The sequence below is a fragment of the Oncorhynchus clarkii genome, chromosome 5 (assembly GCF_045791955.1).
Source record: "Oncorhynchus clarkii lewisi isolate Uvic-CL-2024 chromosome 5, UVic_Ocla_1.0, whole genome shotgun sequence".
Taxonomy (NCBI): Eukaryota; Metazoa; Chordata; class Actinopteri; order Salmoniformes; family Salmonidae; genus Oncorhynchus; species Oncorhynchus clarkii.
The window spans coordinates 11,730,662-11,755,663 of NC_092151.1; the positions used below are offsets into that span (position 1 = coordinate 11,730,662).

General features: G+C 43.1%; 1 protein-coding gene across 1 annotated transcript in view; it reads right to left on the reverse strand.

Moving 5' to 3' along the window:
• The window catches only part of LOC139408342 (rab-like protein 6), a 36,538-nt gene extending 11,542 nt beyond the window's left edge, over positions 1 to 24,996 (reverse strand). The window contains exons 1-11 of the mRNA XM_071152103.1: positions 24,859 to 24,996; positions 22,954 to 23,476; positions 21,864 to 21,998; positions 21,324 to 21,371; positions 20,753 to 20,779; positions 19,401 to 19,453; positions 13,379 to 13,470; positions 12,030 to 12,170; positions 11,452 to 11,557; positions 2,672 to 2,775; positions 1,894 to 2,366 (exon numbers count right to left, since the gene is read on the reverse strand). Of these exons, the coding sequence (XP_071008204.1) occupies positions 1,894 to 2,366; positions 2,672 to 2,775; positions 11,452 to 11,557; positions 12,030 to 12,170; positions 13,379 to 13,470; positions 19,401 to 19,453; positions 20,753 to 20,779; positions 21,324 to 21,371; positions 21,864 to 21,998; positions 22,954 to 23,083 (1,309 nt within the window). The 5' untranslated portion in view covers positions 23,084 to 23,476; positions 24,859 to 24,996. The remainder of the gene's footprint in view (positions 1 to 1,893; positions 2,367 to 2,671; positions 2,776 to 11,451; positions 11,558 to 12,029; positions 12,171 to 13,378; positions 13,471 to 19,400; positions 19,454 to 20,752; positions 20,780 to 21,323; positions 21,372 to 21,863; positions 21,999 to 22,953; positions 23,477 to 24,858) is intronic.
• Between the last annotated feature and the right edge of the window lie 6 nt (positions 24,997 to 25,002).

Genomic DNA, 25,002 nt, shown 5'->3' on the forward strand with positions numbered 1-25,002 from the left:
GTCGTAATTACAAGTGGGAAACTCAGAGAAAATGTTGTTGCCCGGGTTGTGACGTTTCACCACTGACCTTCTCAACTAAAAGTTTTAAACAAGTAAATGTTTTATAATTACAACCTTGTCAATATGGATAATGTAGCTATTCGAACCATATTGTCAATGCTAAGCAAGCTAACTAACTTTATTACAAGCAATGTTTGCAAGCGTATCAAGCTAGGTAAAATCATTCTGGTTGAAGGATTGTTCCGACTTCAAAATCACTTGAACACAAATCATGCCGGAATTACCACTTCCTAGGTCCCAGTTTCCTATTTCCCATGCGCACGTGAGGCCAGCATATACCGCACTGTATCTGTGAACTGTTGGCTAAAGAGCACATGCCAATACCAGGGAGGGCACATTCGCTATATAACACAACACATTTGTGACAAAACCATCATTAGAGTTGAAAATGCAATGGAAACCCATTTAACTTAATTGAAAAATGTTATTCGTTACATGGGAATTGAAAAGTTATTTTTATGTGCACTACGTCATCACGCACAGCCGTTTATACGCAATAAGAAATATCTCTGGTAGGAAAATGCTCAAATAGTTTTTAAGTGGATTTTAGAATATTCACATTAAAATCTGTAACCAATTGGATGGAAACCTAGATAGTGATGGAAACCTAGATAGTGATGGAAACCTAGATAGTGATGGAAACCTAGATAGTGATGGAAACCTAGCTAGTGATGGAAACCTAGCTAGTGATGGAAACCTAGCTAGTGATGGAAACCTAGATAGTGATGGAAACCTAGCTAAATGATGGATACCTAGCTTGATGATGGAAACCTAAATAGTGATGGAAACCTAGATAGTGATGGAAACCTAGCTAAATGATGGATACCTAGCTTGATGATGGAAACCTAGCTAGTGATGGAAACCTAGCTAGTGATGGAAACCTAGCTAGTGATGGAAACCTAGCTAGTGATGGAAACCTAGCTAGTGATGGAAACCTAGATAGTGATGGATACCTAGCTAGTGATGGAAACCTAGCTAGTGATGGAAACCTACCTAGTGATGGAAACCTAGGTAGTGATGGAAACCTAGCTAAATGATGGATACCTAGCTTGATGATGGAAACCTAGATAGTGATGGAAACCTAGCTAAATGATGGATACCTAGCTTGATGATGGAAACCTAGCTAGTGATGGAAACCTAGGTAGTGATGGAAACCTAGCTAAATGATGGATACCTAGCTTGATGATGGAAACCTAGCTTGATGATGGAAACCTAGCTTGATGATGGAAACCTAGCTAGTGATGGAAACCTAGATAGTGATGGAAACCTAGATAGTGATGGAAACCTAGCTAAATGATGGAAACCTAGCTTGATGATGGAAACCTAGCTTGATGATGGAAACCTAGCTTGATGTTGGAAACCTAGCTTGATGATGGATACCTAGCTTGATGATGGATACCTAGCTTGATGATGGATACCCAGCTGATGATGGAAACCTAGATTGATGATGGAAACCTAGCTTGATGATGGAAACCTAGCTTGATGATGGATACCTAGCTTGATGATGGATACCTAGCTTGGTGATGGAAACCCAGCTAGATGATGGATACCCAGCTAGATGATGGAAACCTAGCTTGATGATGGAAACCTAGCTTGATGATGGATACCTAGCTTGATGATGGATACCTAGCTTGGTGATGGAAACCTAGCTTGATGATGGAAACCTAGCTTGATGATGGAAACCTTGGCCAAGTCATGTGAAATCCATAGATTAGGGCCTAATTTATTTATTTTAATTGGCTGATTTCCTGATATGAACTGTAACTCTGGAAAATCTTTGAAATTGTTGCATGTTGCGTTTATATCATTGTTCAGTGTGGTTCCAACACTCACCAGCAGGAGCCTCAGAGGTGGCTGATCCAAAGAGGCGCGACATGAAGCCTCTCTTCTGGGCAGGGGGGGCCTGGGTGACACTGGGTGACTGGGGGGTCGGGACAGGTGTGGTTCCCCCATGGTGGAGCCCCTGAGGGGTTGGGGGCAGCGGCTGGGGGGCCGGGGGCTGCTGTGGGTAACCTGGACCCCTAGGGAGTGCAGTGTTCTGGAGAGGGGGACAGGGGTTAAGGTTAGGGTTGGTGTAGGAGGGGGGACCCTGAACTGACCTGGGGATAGGGTTGGATATAGTTAGGGGCTGGGGTGGGAGAGGGGGTTGCTGGGGGGTGCAGGGGCTGGGACAGGCCCCAGGAGTAGAGGGCCCGCTCTGCGGGACGATGGGGGACTGGGAGCCTGAGGAGGGGCTCTGGCCGTTGGAAGGGCCCCCCGGGGAGCTGAAGCCAGCTTTGTTTCTGGCTTCCATCATCTCCAGGAAACTGGAGAGGTCAAAACAGCAGATTTGATCATGAATAATAACATATAATTTAAATCAACATTTTGTTTACAAAGTATTTACAAGGAAATATACAGTGATTTTAATGATCATATTAACCTTTATAATGCTCTTATACATTTGCAGTAGCTGATCGCGAGAAACAGATGGGTTATTGGCATCTGTGTTTGTCTGTGTGTTCAACGTTTTTCTCTCTTTCTCTCTCTCTCTGTGTGTGTGTGTGTGTGTGTGTGTGTGTGTGTGTGTGTGTGTGTGTGTAAGCCTGCCTGCATGTTAGCAAATACGCACATGCCATAGTTCTGGTCCTCAGTCTCCTGCTGAACATTGAGCTCCTCCAGAGTAGCGTCTATGTCCAGCTGGTTGGTCTCCAGTTGTCTCAGCAGGGTCTCCCTCTGCAGAGAAAGAGAACGAGATAGAGGCAAGTCTATCAGTCAAGGCTAGCTGTGGACAGTGGACACCACAAAACCAACGGTTTAGCAGAGAGGTGGCCAACCCTCCTACCTGGTCTGCAGGTTTTTGATCCAGCCCTGCTAGAGCACACCTGAAGAAACTAAATAAATATTGGTTTTAATTGCATGAGGCCTGAAGAAGGTTTATGTGCATGTACTGTTGACTTTATTATCCTACAAAGCACAAAATAATGATGCAAATGTCATATAATTATAGTCATTAATTTGGCCCAGGCAATTTGATAAAATGCAGCAAGCTGATGTGACACGTCTTCCTCTATTTCTGTGGTTCTGGACGCATCAACTAGATCTCCTGTGTTTTCCACTAGCGCCTACTTTATTCACTTAAATTAAAAAGGTACACTATGCAGATATCGCTCCGCCATTTCCCGGTTGCTAAAATTCTACTAGTTCACCTAATTTCAGTTTATGTGACAAAATAAGCAAGTATAGTGTAGAGAATCATTGTACCATCTAAACCGCTGTGAAATACATTTTCCATAACAAAAAATATTGTATTTTCAACCGTTTGAAGCTAGTATACAAAACCGAAAGTAAGACCGGGAAGCATAGAAAAGGCGGACATAGAATAACAGATCTACCGCTTCTTAGACTTTCAATAAGAATGACAGATCTATAACTCATATTTCTATGTACATATTGCAGCTTTAACTAGGCTACTTATCAATTCGCTAGTCAAAAAAATTCAGACAAGTCCTCTTCTAGCGATCTATTGATAGAACAGGTGCCTGTCAGTCACAAAGCGAGTGATGACAGGGAAACACTGCTGGTTTGACAGTCTGCTGTCTGTCCTGCCTCCCGGTACCTGTGGGCTGCGTGATTTGTGTGCGCTGTGGTTGGTTGCAGTCAATCGCGTTGTGGTTTACTTTACTTGAATATGCGCCTAAAAATAGATGTGTGCGACCTGAAAAATGTAAGAATGACCACACACAATTCTGTCATTTTGTTTCATAGGTTGTAGTTAAATCACACACATAACTGTAGAAATAAGAATGATTTCTTATTTCTATGTAAAGAACTACGTATAGTCCCATATCCGGTTTCCGAGCTGGTCATGGGTGCCCCTCAGCCACGCTCAAGGTTCTAAACAACATCATAACCGCCATCGATAAGAGACATTACTGTGCAGCCGTGTTCATCGACCTGGCCAAGGCTTTCAACTCTGTCAATCACCGCATTCTTATCGGCAGACTCAACAGCCTTGCTTTCTCAAATGACTGCCTCGCCTGGTTCACCAATTACTTCTCAGACAGAGTTCAGTGTGTCAAATCGAGGGGCTGTTGTCCGGACCTCTGGAAGTCTCTATGGGGGTGCCACAGGGTTCAATTCTCAAGCCGACTCTTTTCTCTGTATATATCAACGATGTCGCTCTGCGGCGGGTGATTCCCTGATCCACCTCTACGTAGACGACACCATTCTGTATACATCTGACCCTTCTTTGGACACTGTGTTAACTAACCTCCAAACGAGCTTCAATGCCATACAACACTCCTTCCATAGCCTCCAACTGCTCTTAAATACAAGTAAAACCAAATGCATGCTTTTCAACCGTTCGCTGCCCGCACCCGCCCGCCCGACTAGCATCACTACTCTGTATGGTCCTGACATGTTATATTCCACATATTCTTACAAATACCTAGGTGTCTGGCTAGACTGTAAACTCTCCTTCCAGACTCATCTTAAACATCTCCAATCCAAAATTAAATCTAGAATCGTCTTCCTATTTCGCAACAAAGCCTCCTTCACTCGCGCCGCCAAACATACCCTCGTAAAACTAACCATTCTACCGATCCTCGACTTCGGCGATGTCATTTAGAAAATAGCTTCCAATACAGTACTCAGCAAACTGGATGCAGTCTATCACAGTGCCATCCGTTTTGTCACCAAAGCCCCTTATACCACCCACAACTGCGACCTGTATGTTCTAGTCGGCTGGCCCTCTCTACATATTCGTCGCTCGACCCATTGGCTCCAGGTCATCTATAAGTCTATGCTAGGTAAAGCTCCGCCTGAGCTGAGGCTCACTGGTCACGATAACAACACCCACCTGTAGCACGCGCTCCAGTAGGTATATCTCACTGGTCATCCTCAAAGCCAACACCTACTTCGGCCACCTTTCCTTCCAGTTCTCTGCTGCCAATGACTGGAACGAATTGCAAAAATCGCTGAAGCTGGAGACTTATATTTCCCTCACTAATTTTAAACATCATCTATCTGAGCTGCTAACCGATCGCTGCAGCTGTACATAGCACATCTGTAAATAGCCCAACCAATCTACCTCATTCCCATATTGTTTTTATTTAATTTTCTGCTCTTTTGCACACCAGCATTTCTACTTGCACATAACCATCTGCTCATCCATCACTCCAGTGTTAATTCGCTAAATTGTAATTACTCCGCTACTATGGCCTATTTATTGCCTTACCTCCTCAAGCCATTTGCACACACTGTATATAGACTTTCTTTTTTTCCCTATTGTGTTATTGACTGTACGTTTTGTTTATTCCATGTGTAACTCTGTGTTGTTGTTTGTGTCTCACTACTTTGCTTTATCTTGGCCAGGTCGCAGTTGTAAATGAGAACTTGTTCTCAACTAGCTTAACTGGATAAAGGTGAATAAAAAATAAAAAAATATAATAATATATAATATATATATAATAATATATAATATATATCCCACCTCACGCGCAGCAACAGTGCCTGCTACTAGTAAAGGGATGTCAGAGAACCTCATCTCTCAGACAAACATGGGAATCCTACCTCTACCACGGCAAAGGCCCGCCCGCCCCTTAAACAACCTCGCATACCAGGTGAACCTCATCTCTCAGACAAACATGGGAATCCTACCTCTACCACGGCAAAGGCCCGCCGCCCCTTAAAAATGTTGTCTCACCCAAGTGATTGAAATATTTTAAAATACATTGTATTTTATTGAGCATTGAACACTCCCCAAAAACCTTTAATTCATTCACTTTTAGTCATTTCTTATCACAAAAACACTCTTCCTCAAATACTTTCATTGTGCACCTACATTTCTTTGTGCTCCTTCTAAAATCCACTTGGTCATATTTTTGTTTCCCGGCACATTCATCTATTTTCTTTTGCGTGTTTCATATAGCAGCCACATTTCATTGTGGCAAGAACCAACACCATTGTGGCAAGAACCAACACCATTGTGGCAAGAACCTACACCATTGTGGCAAGAACCAACACCATTGTGGCAAGAACCAACAGCATTGTGGCAAGAACCAACACCATTGTGGCAAGAACAAACACCATTGTGGCAAGAACAAACACCATTGTGGCAAGAACAAACACCATTGTGGCAAGAACAAACACCATTGTGGCAAGAACAAACACCATTGTGGCAAGAACAAACACCATTGTGGCAAGAACAAACACCATTGTGGCAAGAAGAAACACCATTGTGGCAAGAACAAACACCATTGTGGCAAGAACCAACACCATTGTGGCAAGAAGAAACACCATTGTGGCAAGAACCAACACCATTGTGGCAATTCAATCTTGCAGTAAACATGTAAATAAGACCTTAATCTCAAGAGAAGACAGGTTAAATGTTCAAACATGTTTAATATTATTTTACTTAGAAAATTATCCTGATCATATAAGCCTAGACAATATGCAAAACCACTAACAATACACTGAATTCATCCATTTTCATACATGTTAATTGTAAAGTCATGTCCTTCTACATAATACCACAACTACTTTTTCCAATTTGGAAGGTATATTCATTTAGCTGTGTATTTCTGATGGAATCAAGGCATTAGAATGTACAAGAAACAACCAAAATGTAGGTCGTTCAGTAAAAGTTTCCGAACCCAAGAGGCTTGGCTGGCTACATTTTCTATTAAGGCTGGCTACTCCAGGTACTTGTGGAAAACACTGAAAGGCTTTCATGTGAGCAAAACCTCAAACCACTGTCGTGGGACATGGCACGTATCAGGGATGTGTTGTTATGTGGGAAATGAAGCAGAGGCACTCAAGCTCTTAAGAGTTTCCATCCAGAAGGGTTTCACATGCCGATGCCTGAGCTAGGCCTATATCTGTAGTTCGCAGTCAAGGGTTTCACATGCCGACGCCTGAGCTAGGCCTATATCTGTAGTTCACAGTCAAGGGTTTCACATGCCGACGCCTGAGCTAGGCCTATATCTGTAGTTCGCAGTCAAGGGTTTCACATGCCGACGCCTGAGCTAGGCCTATATCTGTAGTTCACAGTCAAGGGTTTCACATGCCGACGCCTGAGCTAGGCCTATATCTGTAGTTAGCAGTCAAGGGTTTCACATGCCGACGCCTGAGCTAGGCCTATATCTGTAGTTCGCAGTCAAGGGTTTCACATGCCGACGCCTGAGCTAGGCCTATATCTGTAGTTAGCAGTCAAGGGTTTCACATGCCGACGCCTGAGCAAGGCCTATATCTGTAGTTCGCAGTCAAGGGTTTCACATGCCGACGCCTGAGCTAGGCCTATATCTGTAGTTAGCAGTCAAGGGTTTCACATGCCGACGCCTGAGCTAGGCCTATATCTGTAGTTAGCAGTCAAGGGTTTCACATGCCGACGTCTGAGCTAGGCCTATATCTGTAGTTAGCAGTCAAGGGTTTCACATGCCGACGCCTGAGCTAGGCCTATATCTGTAGTTAGCAGTCAAGGATTTCACATGCCGACGCCTGAGCTAGGCCTATATCTGTAGTTAGCAGTCAAGGGTTTCACATGCCGACGCCTGAGCTAGGCCTATATCTGTAGTTCACAGTCAAGGGTTTCACATGCCGACGCCTGAGCTAGGCCTATATCTGTAGTTAGCAGTCAAGGGTTTCACATGCCGACGCCTGAGCTAGGCCTATATCTGTAGTTAGCAGTCAAGGGTTTCACATGCCGACGCCTGAGCTAGGCCTATATCTGTAGTTCGCAGTCAAGGGTTTCACATGCCGACGTCTGAGCTAGGCCTGTATCTGTAGTTAGCAGTCAAGGGTTTCACATGCCGACGCCTGAGCTAGGCCTATATCTGTAGTTAGCAGTCAAGGATTTCACATGCCGACGCCTGAGCTAGGCCTATATCTGTAGTTAGCAGTCAAGGGTTTCACATGCCGACGCCTGAGCTAGGCCTATATCTGTAGTTCGCAGTCAAGGGTTTCACATGCCGACGTCTGAGCTAGGCCTGTATCTGTAGTTAGCAGTCAAGGGTTTCACATGCCGACGCCTGAGCTAGGCCTATATCTGTAGTTAGCAGTCAAGGATTTCACATGCCGACGCCTGAGCTAGGCCTATATCTGTAGTTAGCAGTCAAGGGTTTCACATGCCGACGCCTGAGCTAGGCCTATATCTGTAGTTCGCAGTCAAGGGTTTCACATGCCGACGCCTGAGCTAGGCCTATATCTGTAGTTAGCAGTCAAGGGTTTCACATGCCGACGCCTGAGCTAGGCCTATATCTGTAGTTAGCAGTCGAGAAATTCAATCCCTTGAGAGAAAGATAGAAAGTCCTGAAACAACATTTAACAACTGTGAAATCTCCTCTTCTGATGTATACATGAGATCTGTAGTATGCCAATGTCACATTCTAGGGTCCTCATTTGTCATACATCATCATAAATATTGGAACAACCTTTTATTTCCATGCAAAATCTGGTTCTTCCGGTAACGGTAAGATGTAGCGTTGTTCTACGCTAGTATAGGCAATTATCTGAGTTTTTCAAAAGTCAAGAGGCAACTTTTCCCTTCAACCCTCTTATCCCTTCATCCTCCACTCCTCCCTTTTCTCTCTGATCCCCTCCTCCCTCATCCTCCACTCCTCCCTTTTCTCTCTGATCCCCTCCTCCCCTCATCCTCCACTCCTCCCTTTTCTCTCTGATCCCCTCCTCCCCTCATCCTCCACTCCTCCCTTTTCTCTCTGATCCCCTCCTCCCCTCATCCTCCAATCCTCCCTTTTCTCTCTGATCCCCTCCTCCCCTCATCCTCCAATCCTCCCTTTTCTCTCTGATCCCCTCCTCCCCTCATCCTCCACTCCTCCCTTTTCTCTCTGATCCCCTCCTCCCCTCATCCTCCACTCCTCCCTTTTCTCTCTGATCCCCTCCTCCCCTCATCCTCCACTCCTCCCTTTTCTCTCTGATCCCCTCCTCCCTCATCCTCCACTCCTCCCTTTTCTCTCTGATCCCCTCCTCCCTCATCCTCCACTCCTCCCTTTTCTCTCTGATCCCCTCCTCCCCTCATCCTCCACTCCTCCCTTTTCTCTCTGATCCCCTCCTCCCCTCATCCTCCACTCCTCCCTTTTCTCTCTGATCCCCTCCTCCCCTCATCCTCCACTCCTCCCTTTTCTCTCTGATCCCCTCCTCCCCTCATCCTCCACTCCTCCCTTTTCTCTCTGATCCCCTCCTCCCCTCATCCTCCACTCCTCCCTTTTCTCTCTGATCCCCTCCTCCCCTCATCCTCCAATCCTCCCTTTTCTCTCTGATCCCCTCCTCCCCTCATCCTCCACTCCTCCCTTTTCTCTCTGATCCCCTCCTCCCCTCATCCTCCACTCCTCCCTTTTCTCTCTGATCCCCTCCTCCCCTCATCCTCCACTCCAGTCTCTAATTTGCTTCCACCTCCCTCTGAACTTACGGAGAAATAGATCTGTGAAGAAGGGAGGTGAGAAGCCATACTACCCTGCACTGAAACATTCATGAGATTCAGCCCAGGTGTTGAACCATACATTTCAGAAAGAACAAGAAAGGGGGGGGGGGAAAGCTGAAGACGTCAGGTAATCAGGAAAAGTTGGTCCATATCTATACTAAATTGTACCTTCCTGTACTATACTTATGCTAAACATTTTATTCTATTCTACTGAGCTGTTAACTTCATGATCGTATTCCTATATTATTTCTTATTGTTGTTGCATTGTCGAGAAGGAACCTGCAAGTGAGCATTTCATTGGACAGTGTATAACGTATGTATCTTGCACATACGACTAATTAAACCTGAATGTTCATTTTCAGCCAAAATTCAAACGACAGAAGAGAAGAGGATACAGGACTCCGTGCCCCGTGTCATTTTCACCTTGAATAATGTAACACCACTGAATGAACAATGACTCTGTAAATTTTTAACACCAACCGTAGACAGGGCAGTGTTCGTAAGAGTAAAGTTACAGTGTTGAACCTTATAGCGAGCCAGTGTGTGCTGCATATTTATACCCTACTCTCAAGACATTGATGCACAACACTGAAGCCATGTCTAAAATAGTCTGATCATCTCTGACATGTACTGGGGTGGTAGTTCATCATTCACTTAAAAAGAGTATTGGCTTCTCTTTCCCTGTGTTACTCATTGATGAAGTAATCATGAATAGAAAGAGGGCTCATGGTTAGAGGGGATGCCATATATGACCAATTGGGCCTTGATGGTGGACATTTTGTTTTGACTAAACTGCATCTGAAGGAAGCTCGAGGTAGAAGTTGTAGGTCTAAGATTAGACAACCCTTCCCTTCACCTATCCGTAAACCATTAAAACCTATACAGGATTGGTGGGTCCCCCTCGGGACGGTTGAGCTAATGTAGGCTAATGCAATTAGCATGAGGTTGTAAGTAACCCAGGACATAGACATATCTGATATTGGCAGAAAGATTAACAAGAATTTAAGCTAACTGCACTGTTCAATTTACAGTAGCTATTACAGTGAACGAATACCATGCTATTGTTTGAGGAGAGTGCACAGTTATGAACTTGAAGTTATTAATAAACCAATTAGGCACATTTGGGCAGTCTTGACACAAATTTTTGAACAGAAATGCAATTGTTCATTGGATCAGTCTAAGACTTTGCACATACACTGCTGCAATCTATGGCCAAAATCAAAATTGCACCTAGGCTGGAATAATACATTATGGCCTTTCTCTTCCATTTAAAAGATGATGGTACAAAAAACACATGTTTTTTTCTTTGTATTATCTTTTACCAGATCTAATGTGTTATATTCTCCTACATTAATTTCACATTTCAACAAACTTCAAAGTGTTTCCTTTCAAATGGTGTCAAGAATATGCATATCCTTGTTTCAGGTCCTGAGCTACAGGCAGTTAGATTTGGGTATGTCATTTTAGGTCCTGAGCTACAGGCAGTTAGATTTGGGTATGTCATTTTAGGTCCTGAGCTACAGGCAGTTAGATTTGGGTATGTCATTTTAGGTCCTGAGCTACAGGCAGTTAGATTTGGGTATGTCATTTTTTCCCCCCCCATACTGGCCCCCGATGGGAATCAAACCCACAATCCTGGCATTGCAAGCGCCATGCCCTAACAACTGAGCCAAACGGGACAATCTGACCCTGTATCAGTAATTAGGGGCAACTCGTATATACGCAGCTCAAAGGACCAATCTAGGAGAAAAAGGGGGCCTTTTCCACATATTCCATAGGAATGTTGAAGAAGCAGCCATTTTATTTGGACTGACCTGCAGCTGTAAGAAGGGGATATTGAAGAAGCAGCCATTTTATTTGGACTGACCTGCAGCTGTAAGAAGGGGATATTGAAGAAGCAGCCATTTTATTTGGACTGACCTGCAGCTGTAAGAAGGGGATATTGAAGAAGCAGCCATTTTATTTGGACTGACCTGCAGCTGTAAGAAGGGGATATTGAAGAAACGGTGCAGGTACTTGAGGCCAAAGCCATTCTTCATTGAAGATTCAGCGTAGTGGATGTAAGAAGAACCTGGAGGCCTGCAAACGCAAAGCAAGTAGAGGACATATCAGGACCAGTGGTGTAGCGGAGGGTAAACAAAAGTAACGCAGTTCACCCACCTTTTGCAGAAAAATGCATTGTAAGTATAGGGAGTCAGTATAGCCACATATTTTTTCACCACTACATCACTGATCAGGAATGTGTTTCATGAAATCTATTGACAAAGACTAACAAAGCTAGAGATTTCAATATGATTAGTTCAGGGGTTACAGCGCAACACTCCCTTAAAAGTGTCCCTTCGAGACAGATATTTCTGCATGTGAAGGACTAGGTGAGTGGTGTAGCACTCCGTAATAGATAGTGGAGGGTAGAGAGTTTTGCACACTTTTACCATTGGAGAAGAAAACACTGAAGTGATACACTCCTGCAAAGCATTGACCATCATAACCCCTTGAGAGTAACAGAATGAGTCAACTGAATGTACCCCGCGGCAGTTGTGGCACCCCCTACCTGTTGAGGTGACAGAGGAACTCTCGGGTGTCGTCGGGTAGGATGACCCGGTGTTCGCCCATGTCCCTCTGGTTGCCCAACACACAGACAGGCACGTGGGTAGGCACTTTGGGCAGCTCCCGCACGATGTAGTCAAATGTCCTGTGAAATAGACCCATGACTTGAGCGCAAAATATAAGCTAGTGGGAAGAATGAAATATACAAATTAAGGAGGGACTCAAAAACACTCCCGACTTGAGATGAATAAAAATGCATAGGAAGAGGGTGGTTGTGTCTCAATAATACTGTAATAATGTACTGTACTGTCAATCTTGTGTGGTTCTTCAATATGCAAATTATACTAGTAAAGCTGGGATATCTAGAGATGTAAAGCTGGGAACCTTTTATTTATCTTATCAAGAGCAACAGAAAGTAAATTAGTGAACTGAAATACAATATCTTGTCAAACCACTAACTGCACTGTTGGAGCTAGAAACACAAGCATTTCGCTACACCCGCAATAACATCTGCTAAACACGTGTATGTGGCCAATAAAATGTGATTTGATTTGAAAGCTAGCTGAACAACAATTTCTAAAATAAGCCTTGGTTTAAGTCATTCACAAAGAGTCAACTAGAGGTGGGTTATCAAGTTATGGCTCTTCAAACAGACACTAATAATCAGAGATACTTTTTCTTCCAGTTCTGTGCACATCTTTGTGACCTGGGTCAGATAGTCGTATCACTGGCTGTCACACACCGACCTGGGTCAGATAGTCGTATCACTGGCTGTCACACACCGACCTGGGTCAGATAGTCGTATCACTGGCTGTCACACACTGACCTGGGTCAGATAGTTATATCACTGGCTGTCACACACTGACCTGGGTCAGATAGTTGTATCACTGGCTGTCACACACTGACCTGGGTCAGATATTCGTATCACTGGCTGTCACACACTGACCTGGGTCAGATAGTCGTATCACTGGCTGTCACACACTGACCTGGGTCAGATAGTCGTATCACTGGCTGTCACACACTGACCTGGGTCAGATAGTCGTATCACTGGCTGTCACACACCGACCTGGGTCAGATAGTCGTATCACTGACTGTCACACACCGACCTGGGTCAGATAGTCGTATCACTGGCTGTCACACACTGACCTGGGTCAGATAGTCGTATCACTGGCAGTCACACACCGACCCAGATATAATTGGATTCTTAACTGTCTAGTTGCCCTGTAGCCCAAGTCACTTTACATGATGTGTGTTGGGGGCAGGGAAGGAGAAACAGAAAGAAAGCCAGACAGGGAGAAAGAGAGTGATCTATAAAAAAGAAAGAGGGATAAAGAGAAAGACAGAGAGGCTCACCATTGTTTGGTGATGTCGAACATCATGATGACTCCATTGCAGTTCTTGTACACGTCCAGAAACTCTGCATCCAGAGCCATCTCAGTCTCATTCTAGTAACGCAACAGAGGAGAAAACCATTCTCCATTAGGCCTTCATTCATTGATATTCAGAGCTATGTACAGCGCATTCGGAAAGTATTCAGACCCCTTGACTTTTTCCACATTTTGTTAAGTTACAGCCATATTCAAAAATTATATCTACAGTGCCTCGCGAAAGTATTCGGCCCCCTTGAACTTTGCAACCTTTTGCCACATTTCAGGCTTCAAACATAAAGATATAAAACTGTATTTTTTTGTGAAGAATCAACAACAAGTGGGACACAATCATGAAGTGGAACGACATTTATTGGATATTTCTAACTTTTTTAACAAATCAAAAACTAAAAAATTGGGCGTGCAAAATTATTCAGCCCCTTTACTTTCAGTGCAGCAAACTCTCTCCAGAAATTCAGTGAGGATCTCTGAATGAATCAATGTTGACCTAAATGACTAATGATGATAAATACAATCCACCTGTGTGTAATCAAGTCTCCGTATAAATGCACCTGCACTGTGATAGTCTCAGAGGTCCGTTAAAAGCGCACAGAGCATCATGAAGAACAAGGAACACACCAGGCAGGTCCGAGATACTGTTGTGAAGAAGTTTAAAGCCGGATTTGGATACAAAAAGATTTTCCAAGCTTTAAACATCCCAAGGAGCACTGTGCAAGCGATAATATTGAAATGGAAGGAGTATCAGACCACTGCAAATCTACCAAGACCTGGCCGTCCCTCTAAACTTTCAGCTCATACAAGGAGAAGACTGATCAGAGCAAAATTATTCAGCCCCCTTAAGTTAATACTTTGTAGCGCCACCTTTTGCTGCGATTACAGCTGTAAGTCGCTTGGGGTATGTCTCTATCAGTTTTGCACATCGAGAGACTTACATTTTTTCCCATTCCTACTTGCAAAACAGCTCGAGCTCAGTGAGGTTGGATGGAGAGCATTTGTGAACAGCAGTTTTCAGTTCTTTCCACAGATTCTCGATTGGATTCAGGTCTGGACTTTGACTTGGCCATTCTAACACCTGGATATGTTTATTTTTGAACCATTCCATTGTAGATTTTGCTTTATGTTTTGGATCATTGTCTTGTTGGAAGACAAATCTCAATCCCAGTCTCAGGTCTTTTGCAGACTCCATCAGGTTTTCTTCCAGAATGGTCCTGTATTTGGGTCCATCCATCTTCCCATCAATTTTAACCATCTTCCCTGTCCCTGCTGAAGAAAAGCAGGCCCAAACCATGATGCTGCCACCACCATGTTTGACAGTGGGGATGGTGTGTTCAGGGTGATGAGCTGTGTTGCTTTTACGCCAAACATAACGTTTTGCATTGTTGCCAAAAAGTTAAATTTTGGTTTCATCTGACCAGAGCACCTTCTTCCACATGTTTGGTGTCGCCCAGGTGGCTTGTGGCAAACTTTAACTGACACTTTTTATGGATATCTTTAAGAAATGGCTTTCTTCTTGCCACTCTTCCATAAAGGCCAGATTTGTGCAATATACGACTGATTGTTGTCCTATGGACAGAGTCTCCCACCTCAGCTGTAGATCTCTGCAGTTCATCCAGAGTAATCATGGGCCTCTTGGCTGCATCTCTGATCAGTCTTCTCCTTGTATGAACTGAAAGTTTAGAGGGACGGCCAGGTCTTGGTAAATTTGCAGTGGTCTGATACTCCTTCCATTTCAATATTATCGCTTGCACAGTGCTCCTTGGGATGTTTAAAGCTTGGGAAATATTTTTGTATCCAAATCCGGCTTTAAACTTCTTCACAACAGTATCTCGGACCTGCCTGGTGTGTTCCTTGTTCTTCATGATGCTCTCTGCGCTTTTAACGGACCTCTGAGACTATCACAGTGCAGGTGCATTTATTCGGAGACTTGATTACACACAGGTGGATTGTATTTATCATCATTAGTCATTTAGGTCAACGTTGGATCATTCAGAGATCCTCACTGAACTTCTGGAGAGAGTTTGCTGCACTGAAAGTAAAGGGGCTGAATAATTTTGCACGGCCAATTTTTCAGTTTTTGATTTGTTAAAAAAGTTAGAAATATCCAATAAATGTCGTTCCACTTCATGATTGTGTCCCACTTGTTGTTGATTCTTCACAAAAAAATACAGTTTTCTATCTTTATGTTTGAAGCCTGAAATGTGGCAAAAGGTCGCAAAGTTCAAGGGGGCCGAATACTTTCGCAAGGCACTGTACACACAATACCTCATAATGAAAAGCAAAAACAGTTTTTCCAAAATGTTGAACATTTATTTAAAAAAAAAATGAAATATCACGTTTACCTAAGTATTCAGACCCTTTACTCTGTACTTTGTTGAAGCACCTTTGCCAGCGACACCAGCCTCGAGTCTTCTTGGGTATGACGCTACAAGCTTGGCACACCTGTACTTGGGGAGTTTCTCCCATTCTTCTCTGAAGATCCTCTCAAACTCTGTCAGGTTGGATGGGGAGCGTCGCTGCACAGTTATTTTCAGTTCTCTCCAGAGATGTTCGATCAGGTTCAAGTTCGGGCTCTGGCTGGGACACTGAAGGACATTCAGAGACTTGTCCCGAAGCCACTCCTGCGTTGTCTTGGCTATGTGCTTAGGGTTGTTGTCCTATTGGAAGGTGAACCTTCGCCCCAGTCTGAGGTCCTGAGCGCTCTGGAGTAGGTTTTCATCAAGGATCTCTCTGTACTTTGCTCTGTTCATCTTTCCCTCGATCCTGACAAGTCTCTCAGTTCCTGCTACTCAAAACATCCCTACAGCATAATGCTGCCACCACCATGCTTCACCGTAGGGATGGTGCCAGGTTTCCTCCAGACATGACACTTGGTATTCAGGCCAAAGAGTTCAATCTTGGTTTCATCAGACCAGAGGCTCTTGTTTCTCATGGTCAGAGTCCTTTAGGTGCCTTTTTCGCAAACTCCAAGCGGGCTGTCATGTGCCTTTTACTGAGGAGTGGCTTCCATCTGGCCACTCTACCATAAAGGCCTGATTGGTGGAGTGCTGCAGCGATGGTTGTCCTTCTGGATGGTTCTCCCACCTCCACAGACGAACTCTAGAGCTCTGTCAGAGTGACCATCAGGTTCTTGGTCACCTCCCTGACCAAGGCCCTTCTCCCCCTTTTGCGCAGTTTGGCTGGGCGGCCAGCTCTAGGAAGAGTCTTGGTGGTTCCAAACTCCTTCCATTTAAGAATGATGGAGGCCACTGTGTTCTTTGGGACCTTCAATGCTGCAGAAATTTGGTACCCTTCCCCATACACGTGCCTTGACACAATCCTGTCTCAGAGCTCTACGGACAATTCCTTCAACATCATGGCTTGGTTTTTGCTCTGACATGCACTGTCAACTGTGTGAACTTATATAGACAGGTGTGTGCCTTTCCAAATCATGTCCAATCAATTGAATTTATCACAGGTGGACTCCAATCAAATTGTAGAAATATCTGGAAATAGGTGTATCCTGGAAACAGGATGCACCAGAGCTCAATTTCGAGTCTCATAGGAAAGGGTCTGAATACTTCTGTAAATAAGGTATTTCTAAAAATAAGGTACTTCTAAAAACCTATTTTCGCTTTGTCATTATGGGGTATTGAAGATTGAAGAGGAAAAACATTAATTTAATAACTTTTAGAATAAGGCTGTAACATAATAAAATGTGGAAAAAGTCAAGGGTTCTGGAATACTTTCCAAGTGCACTGTGTGTGTGTGTGTGTGTGTGTGTGTGTGTGTGTGTGTGTGTGTGTGTGTGTGTGTGTGTGTGTATATATATATATATATATATATATATATATATATATATATATATATATATATATATATATATATATATAATAAAGGTCTATATACACTGCTCAAAAAAATAAAGGGAACACTTAAACAACACAATGTAACTCCAAGTCAATCACACTTCTGTGAAATCAAACTGTCCACTTAGGAAGCAACACTGATTGACAATACATTTCACATGCTGTTGTGCAAATGGAATAGACAACAGGTGGAAATTATAGACATTTAGCAAGACACCCCTAATAAAGGAGTGGTTCTGCAGGTGATAACCACAGACCACTTCTCAGTTCCTATGCTTCCTGGCTGATGTTTTGGTCACTTTTGAATGCTGGCGGTGCTTTGACTCTAGTGGTAGCATGAGACGGAGTCTACAACCCACACAAGTGGCTCAGGTAGTGCAGCTCATCCAGGATGGCACATCAATGCGAGCTGTGGCAAGAAGGTTTGCTGTGTCTGTCAGCGTAGTGTCCAGAGCATGGAGGAGGTACCAGGAGACAGGCCAGTACATCAGGAGACGTGGAGGAGGCCGTAGGAGGGCAACAACCCAGCAGCAGGACCGCTACCTCCGCCTTTGTGCAAAAGGGAGCAGGAGGAGCACTGCCGGAGCCCTGCAAAATGACCTCCAGCAGGCCACAAATGTGCATGTGTCTGCTCAAACGGTCAGAAACAGACTCCATGAGGGTGGTATGAGGGCCCGACGTCCACAGGTGGGGGTTGTGCTTACAGCCCAACACCATGCAGGACGTTTGGCATTTACCCAGAGAACACCAGGATTGGCAAATTTGCCACTGGCGCCCTGTGCTCTTCACAGATGAAAGCAGGTTCACACTGAGCACGTGACAGACGTGACAGAGTCTGGAGACGCCGTGGAGAACGTTCTGCTGCCTGCAACATCCTCCGGCATGACCGGTTTGGCGGTGGGTCAGTCATGGTGTGTGGTGGCATTTCTTTGGGGGGCCGCACAGCCCTCCATGTGCTCGCCAGAGGTAGCCTGACTGCCATTAGGTACCGAGTTGAGATCCTCAGACCACTTGTGAGACCATATGCTGGTGCGGTTCCTCCTAATGGAAGACAATGCTAGACCTCATGTGGCTGGAGTGTGTCAGCAGTTCCTGCAAGAGGAAGGCATTGATGATATGGACTGGCCCGCCCGTTCCCCAGACCTGAATCCAATTGAGCACATCTGGGACATCATGTCTCGCTACATCCACCAACGCCACGTGGCACCACAGACTGTCCAGGAGTTGACGGATGCTTTAGTCCAGGTCTGGGACGAGATCCCTCAGGAGACCATCCGCCACCTCATCAGGAGCATGCCCAGGCGTTGTAGGGGGGTCATACAGGCACGTGGAGGCCACACACACTACTGAGCCTCATTTTGACTTTTTTTAAGGACATTACATCATTGGATCAGCCTGTAGTGTGGTTTTCCACTTTAATTTTGAGTGTGACTCCAAATCCAGACCTCCATGGGTTGATAAATTTGATTTCCATTGATAATTTTTGTGTGATTTTGTTGTCAGCACATTCAACTATGTAAAGAAAAAAGTATTTAATAAGAATATTTCATTCATTCAGATCTAGGATGTGTTATTTTAGTGTTCCCTTTATTTTTTTGAGCAGTGTCTGATTTATGAAATATAATTTATATCCAACTCATTTACATGGAAGGTTGATACTAAAATGGTTATATAAAAACCATCCTCCAACCAACAGAATCTTGAAGTCCTTTCTTGTCATTGCAATTACTAAAATATGTCATATAGCTAATTATAAACTGTGTGGTTCGAGCCCTGAATGCTGATTGGCTGACAGCCGTGGTATATCAGACCGTATATCACAAGTATTCATTAATTTCTACTGCTCTACTTACGTTGGTAACAAGTTTATAATAGCAATAAGACACCTTGGGGGTTTGTGATATATGGCCAATATACCACAGCTAAGGGCTGTATCCAGGCACTCCGCATTGCGTCGTGCTTAAGAACAGCCCTTAGCCGTGCTATAATTGGACATATTACACATGACATGGCTAAGGAGACTTCAAGCTCTGTTATGAGCGCTGTTCAAAGCAGGGGATTCTCTTTTGGTTGTATTTTAAAAGACATGGTAAGAAATGAAAGTAATTTGTTATTGATGATTAACAATCATATGGCACTTACCTCCAGGGGTTCATTCTCCGTTTTCAGCATTTCTCCTCGCTTCTTGCCTTTCCCTGCAGTGGTTGGGAAAACAGGAGATTACAATTAGCGAGGCAGAAAAGCAATTAAGGAAAGGCACTTACCGTGGTTTCACACAGAGGACGTATAGCATACCAAAATGCATAAGAGGAAAGACAACACACACTTGAAGTAGCAGTGGGTAACTATGTTAACATATGTAGGCTTAGGTGCAAATCAATTCCATGTGTCTAACATATTGATAATTTATCAATATGGGTATTTGCTCAACCACAACACATATAGGCAAGCAAGTTATATTTTTCTCCAGGTTTATGGTGATCCAGAGAAACTTAAAATAGTTTCTTAATGTTTTTCATTCAGCTGACATTCTGTTTGGCAGAAAGAGGCTGTCCCACCCGAATCATAAAGTCTATTTATAGTGTGTTGTGTTTCTGTGTTTGTACGCTGACTTCACGAAATGAATGTCCATGTAACTGGACAATAAAGTATATCGTATTGTATCGTATTTATAATCAAGATGACAGAAAAGCAAGTCACGGTTTCAAAATGGCACCTAACATAATCAGCTCTCCACGGTGTTCACTACCTGTCATTTAAGGAGGAGAAATGTCAAAACCAAGGCATTCATCTACCTGCAGCGCTATTTCAATAGAATTATTATGCACGCTATTCCATCAACAGTCTACATTAAAGGTAAACTCAGCAACATGACATCATTCACCGCGGGGTGTCTTCCTGATTAATTTATCAACAACCACGTCATTTAAATCTGCCAAGTCTTATCTATTCAATTGATGCCCTCCGTTGAGACAATAGATTTGGTTGTTGTTCATTTCTGTAAGCAGGAAGTTGCCCTGCTATGTACAGTGATATTGTCATATCTCTTGGTCTAACTTTAATGTTATCACCACTATTCTGCCACATAGGCCTTATAATCCCAACCCTTCAGAGTCCCTTCATGGTGCAGTCATCTTCATTTAGGCTACTTATCACCAAACCACTCAAGTTTATTATTTTTTTTTTTAAATTTTTTACAATAGAACAAAACCATTGACCATGGCCACACAGCACTCCATGTAAAGCCCAGAATATGTTTCCAGAAAGCACAGCACACAGGATAAGATGTCAAAGTCAGTCCAAGGGCTGATTCCTACTTGAGATACACAAGTGAAACTAAATAAATCACACATTGATATCAATAACAGATTGACATAAATGGGAGATTTTCACAGACGTGGAAGTTTTGTTGTAGATCTCAGGTTAGGACTCAGTCCTAGCTGCACAGGCAGTCTAGACTAGTTCACAATACCACAGGCTAGGCTACCTCTCACCTAAGCCCTCAGGAGGAGGCTTTTGGCCTGCAGAGGTGACAGGAGGTGAAAAATGCATGAGAAAACACCAACACGAATGGCAAAAATAAAATCAGGAAATGTTTTTTAGTTAGTTGAAATGACTGATTAATCAAGACAGACAGTCAGACGGACAGACAGAGGTAGAACAATGTGGCAGTGTTATAGCTTAAATTAGGTCAGTGTATTTGTAACAGATTGACTGTCAACTAACATTCCATGGAATTCAATGCGAACAAAACTACAGATTGTACACAGTTTTTTTAATGAATACTTCATTTTGTTGAACGTGTGTTTTACATTCAACAGGAACACTTCAGTAAGCTTTCTTTAAAGAAGCGGTTGGCCAAACGTAAACAAACTTCTGCAGAGACGCAATGCTGGTAGAGGCTTTTGTTTTAACCAAACAATGCAGTAACACCAGATTAAATTAATCTTAAATGAAAATACTATTTGGCTGGAACAAAAGCCTGCACCCATTCCTATCTACCGCAGATGACATTGGTCACTTTTGCTTTACAGCAAATCACATTGAGCAACACTGTAGGCTCACCTTTGTCCACCACGTCCCAAACTTCCACCTTGACAACGTCGTCTGTCGCTAAGAGGGAAAAAACACAATCTGCAATCACTAAAATGCCTTTGATAATAAGAAAACTGTAACAAGTGAGACAATTCTGAATCAACAGTTTGGGAACATTTGACTACAGCTTTCAACATTCCTATGGTTAAAAACTGAAGGTTTGTTTAATCCTTCGATGTTGTTTAAAAGTCACATCTCAGTACATAGGTCTATACTACGATGAAATTCCCTCTGTGGAAGCGCTTTTGAAAGGCTTGGGCAGTTGTTTTCTCCATACAATACACATGATAGCTAATAGACTTGACGGCATGTACAAATAACATTATAGTATATGCCATTTAGCTGCCGCTTTTATTCAAAGCAACTTACAGTCATGTGTGCATACATTTGACGTATGGGTGATGCCAGGAGTCGAACTCACTGTCCTGACGTGGCAAGTGCCATGCTCCACCAACTGAGCTACAGAGGACCACTAGTGAGTGGCTCTCACATAAACACACAGCATCTTACTTTTATAGTTCCAGTGGATGCTGGAGACCTGGATTTCTTGTGTGGGGATGTACTCTTCCAGAAACTTCTTCCCCTGTAGTCGGTGCCATAGGGCACTCTTTCCCGTGTTCCGGTCTCCACGGATGATGATCTTCACTAAACGAGACAGAGAGAGAGGGGGAAAGCAGGGAGACATTTTTGTGATATTATTTAAGACCCTCATGGAGAGAATGCAACAATAACAGAAATCAAGGAAGTGCTTGAACTCTTCCTGAGGAAATTAGGCTTAGGTACGCAGACTGGAGTATGCTAACTGGAGTAAGCTAACTGGAGTATGCTAACTGGGACCCTATCACTCCTATTGATTTGAGCAGACAATGCTAATGCTGTAGCTAAATAAACAAACCCAAATCTTGGGTGGCTAACTCTCCAGGTCCAAACACTACATTCTAGGTAGGCCTCTTCATAAAATGTTGTTGATTTGTATTTTGGGTGAACTAACCCTTTAATGTGAAACAGCCTGTGTGCCAGTATGTTTCTGCTTTAGTAGTCAGATAAGACAACGTTGTTGAGTGCAGAAACAGTCAGGCACATAGCTTATGTAAAACATAATATTCCTTCCAAATGAATGGCTGCAGGCATCCTGCTGCAGGTATGGAACATGTCAATGTTATTGACATTCAAAAGACAAGGCCTAAACAAACAATACTTGTTTCGACCCCATAGAAAAATAGACCATTGGGTAAGGTGATCAGATAGCCATGATTCATTTTTAATTATCTTCTCTAATGTAGTCCTACAACACTGTACTAACAGAGCTCTGTGTGAGCACAGAGTATGAAAAAGTCTAACTGTTTATAAAATTAGGTAACATGAAGTCATATGAGGACATAGCAAGCTTTTTTTAGGGTTTTTCTAGTGTTTTCTTTTTCTCCTATTTATGCATTGGCCATAAAGACGAGTGTAGAACGAGTCAACAACATTATTTGATTATGAGTTAACAGAATATGAACAGAATATGAAAGTGAGATTTCCACTGGACAATTGCTTTAAGACAACATCCCGGGCTTCAGGTCTTCTTGATATCACTTTCAAGAGCTGAATTACTTACTGTTATACTGTACTCCCTTGGCAAACCTTCTCTGTAGGCTCTGGTTCATTGACTGCAAACCAGCTGGAATGCTTTTGTTTCCTAGCTGGCCAGGCTCGGTGCCCACCAGCTTCTTAAGAGCCGAAAACATTTTGACGGTCCTCTTTGGGAACTCTGGATTGATACAAGAAGTTGTCCTTTAGTGTGTGTGTGTGTGTGTGTGTGTGTGTGTGTGTGTGTGTGTGTGTGTGTGTGAGAGAGAGAGAAAGAAAGAGTCAGTATCCTGCAGACACACACCGAAACATCAAGTGATTATTTTATACGTCTGTCAAAAATCGACAGGTAAACCAGAGTCATGATTTATGGTCTGGGATGTCTTCATTTTGCTTTCCAGTTCAGTAAATCGAGGACAGTTTGGAGGTCTCCTTCACAAGAAGCACCTGTTCTGTCAAGCAAGGTGATACTTTGTCAAACAGTCTTCAGTGATTGAGGCAGTTGGTTGCATTCTAATAATAATGTTCAATGGAATCCATCAAGTAGATATCTGCAAAAGAGAGACAGAAAATGTAAGAACATTCATGGATTTTTTAAACTTCACCCACATGTTCATACAGGGAGAAATAAAGCAGTACCTGGTAAGTATGCCATATCAGATGGTTTAATTAATCAAATCCCATGTTGTTTACAGAGTACCACAGTATGAGTCATAATACCCATAGAACCTGGAGGTCAAACAGGGAAATGGTTCCAATTGTTTTTCCACCATTCATTTTTCCCATAAGGGATTATAGAAACACTTGAAATAAGGGCTGTGTTTTGTGTAGGCTACTCACTTTGGTGTGACATTTTGATAACTGTGTCAATGTCTCTAGGACAAGGAGATTTATCAATATGTACACCTGTATTTACCCCCCAAAAACGAAATGCTAAATGTGGCTATCTTAAAGAATTACAAATGCCATGATCTGAAAGAGACTGATGAATTGGGGCAAAGGTAAGAATCTCTGGATTAACTATCTAATGTTAGCTAAATGTAGTAATTAATAAATTAATAAAATGGACAATTCTGTTAACTGTCTTGTGCAAGTTTTAAATTGAAACAATACCTGTTAGCAAAGATGTCAGCTAGAAATGACTTGCTGGGATTTGTAGTTTTGCATGAGGTCTACTTTGATGCTAATTAACATTTTCGAATCTGAGAGTGAATGGGGCAGAATATATTGATAAGTCACCTTGTCCGAGAGAGATTCGCATGGTTATCAAAATATCACGCCAGTGTAAGCCTACATGAAACACAGCCCTTATTTTTAAGTGTTTCTAAAATACCCTGTGGGACATATTTATGGTGGAAAAGCAATTGGGACACTTTCCCCGTTTGACAGATGTTATGGGTATTATGAGAACTCCACTGTGGAGCTCTTATACACGTCCCAGCCCATCTGAAGTTGTCAGGTAGCTAGAAGTGTTATGAATTCAGTAGAGCAGAATTAACTAATAATTTTAGAGGAATAACGACGTTTCTATTAATTATTGCATTCGCTGACTCGTTTCATCCATGGGCTATACAGTGCTTATCATTCTGTGCACCCTTTCTCACACGTGTCACATCAGAGCCTGAGCTGACATATAGCCAGCTGTATAACGTTGTAAGCTAGTTAACTAGTTACCTAAATATGCAATAAAACATTCCACAAACAACCTGCCGAGTGCGTACTACGACAGCCCGATTTACATTCGTGCATATCCTGGATTTTATCCACTGTCTTCTGCCCGTGTTAACTGCTACGTGTCAAGACTGCCCACGTTCATTGGTATTCAATTCTGCCGAGGCTAACATAGCTAACAAGCCTAGCTATCCGTCACAACATAGCTATGTCACATCCTCGTCTTCTCGACCTGTGTTTTATCATGAATTCGTTAAATTACCTGACAGTCAGCCAGCGAACAAACCATCCCAGCCCAATGGTTTATGCAAGAAATCTGGTTATCATTCATTTGAAAGCAATAAGAGCCATTTCCCTAGCTGGCTGCTATCCTTCATCATCCCGACGACAACTGCAGAACATCAAG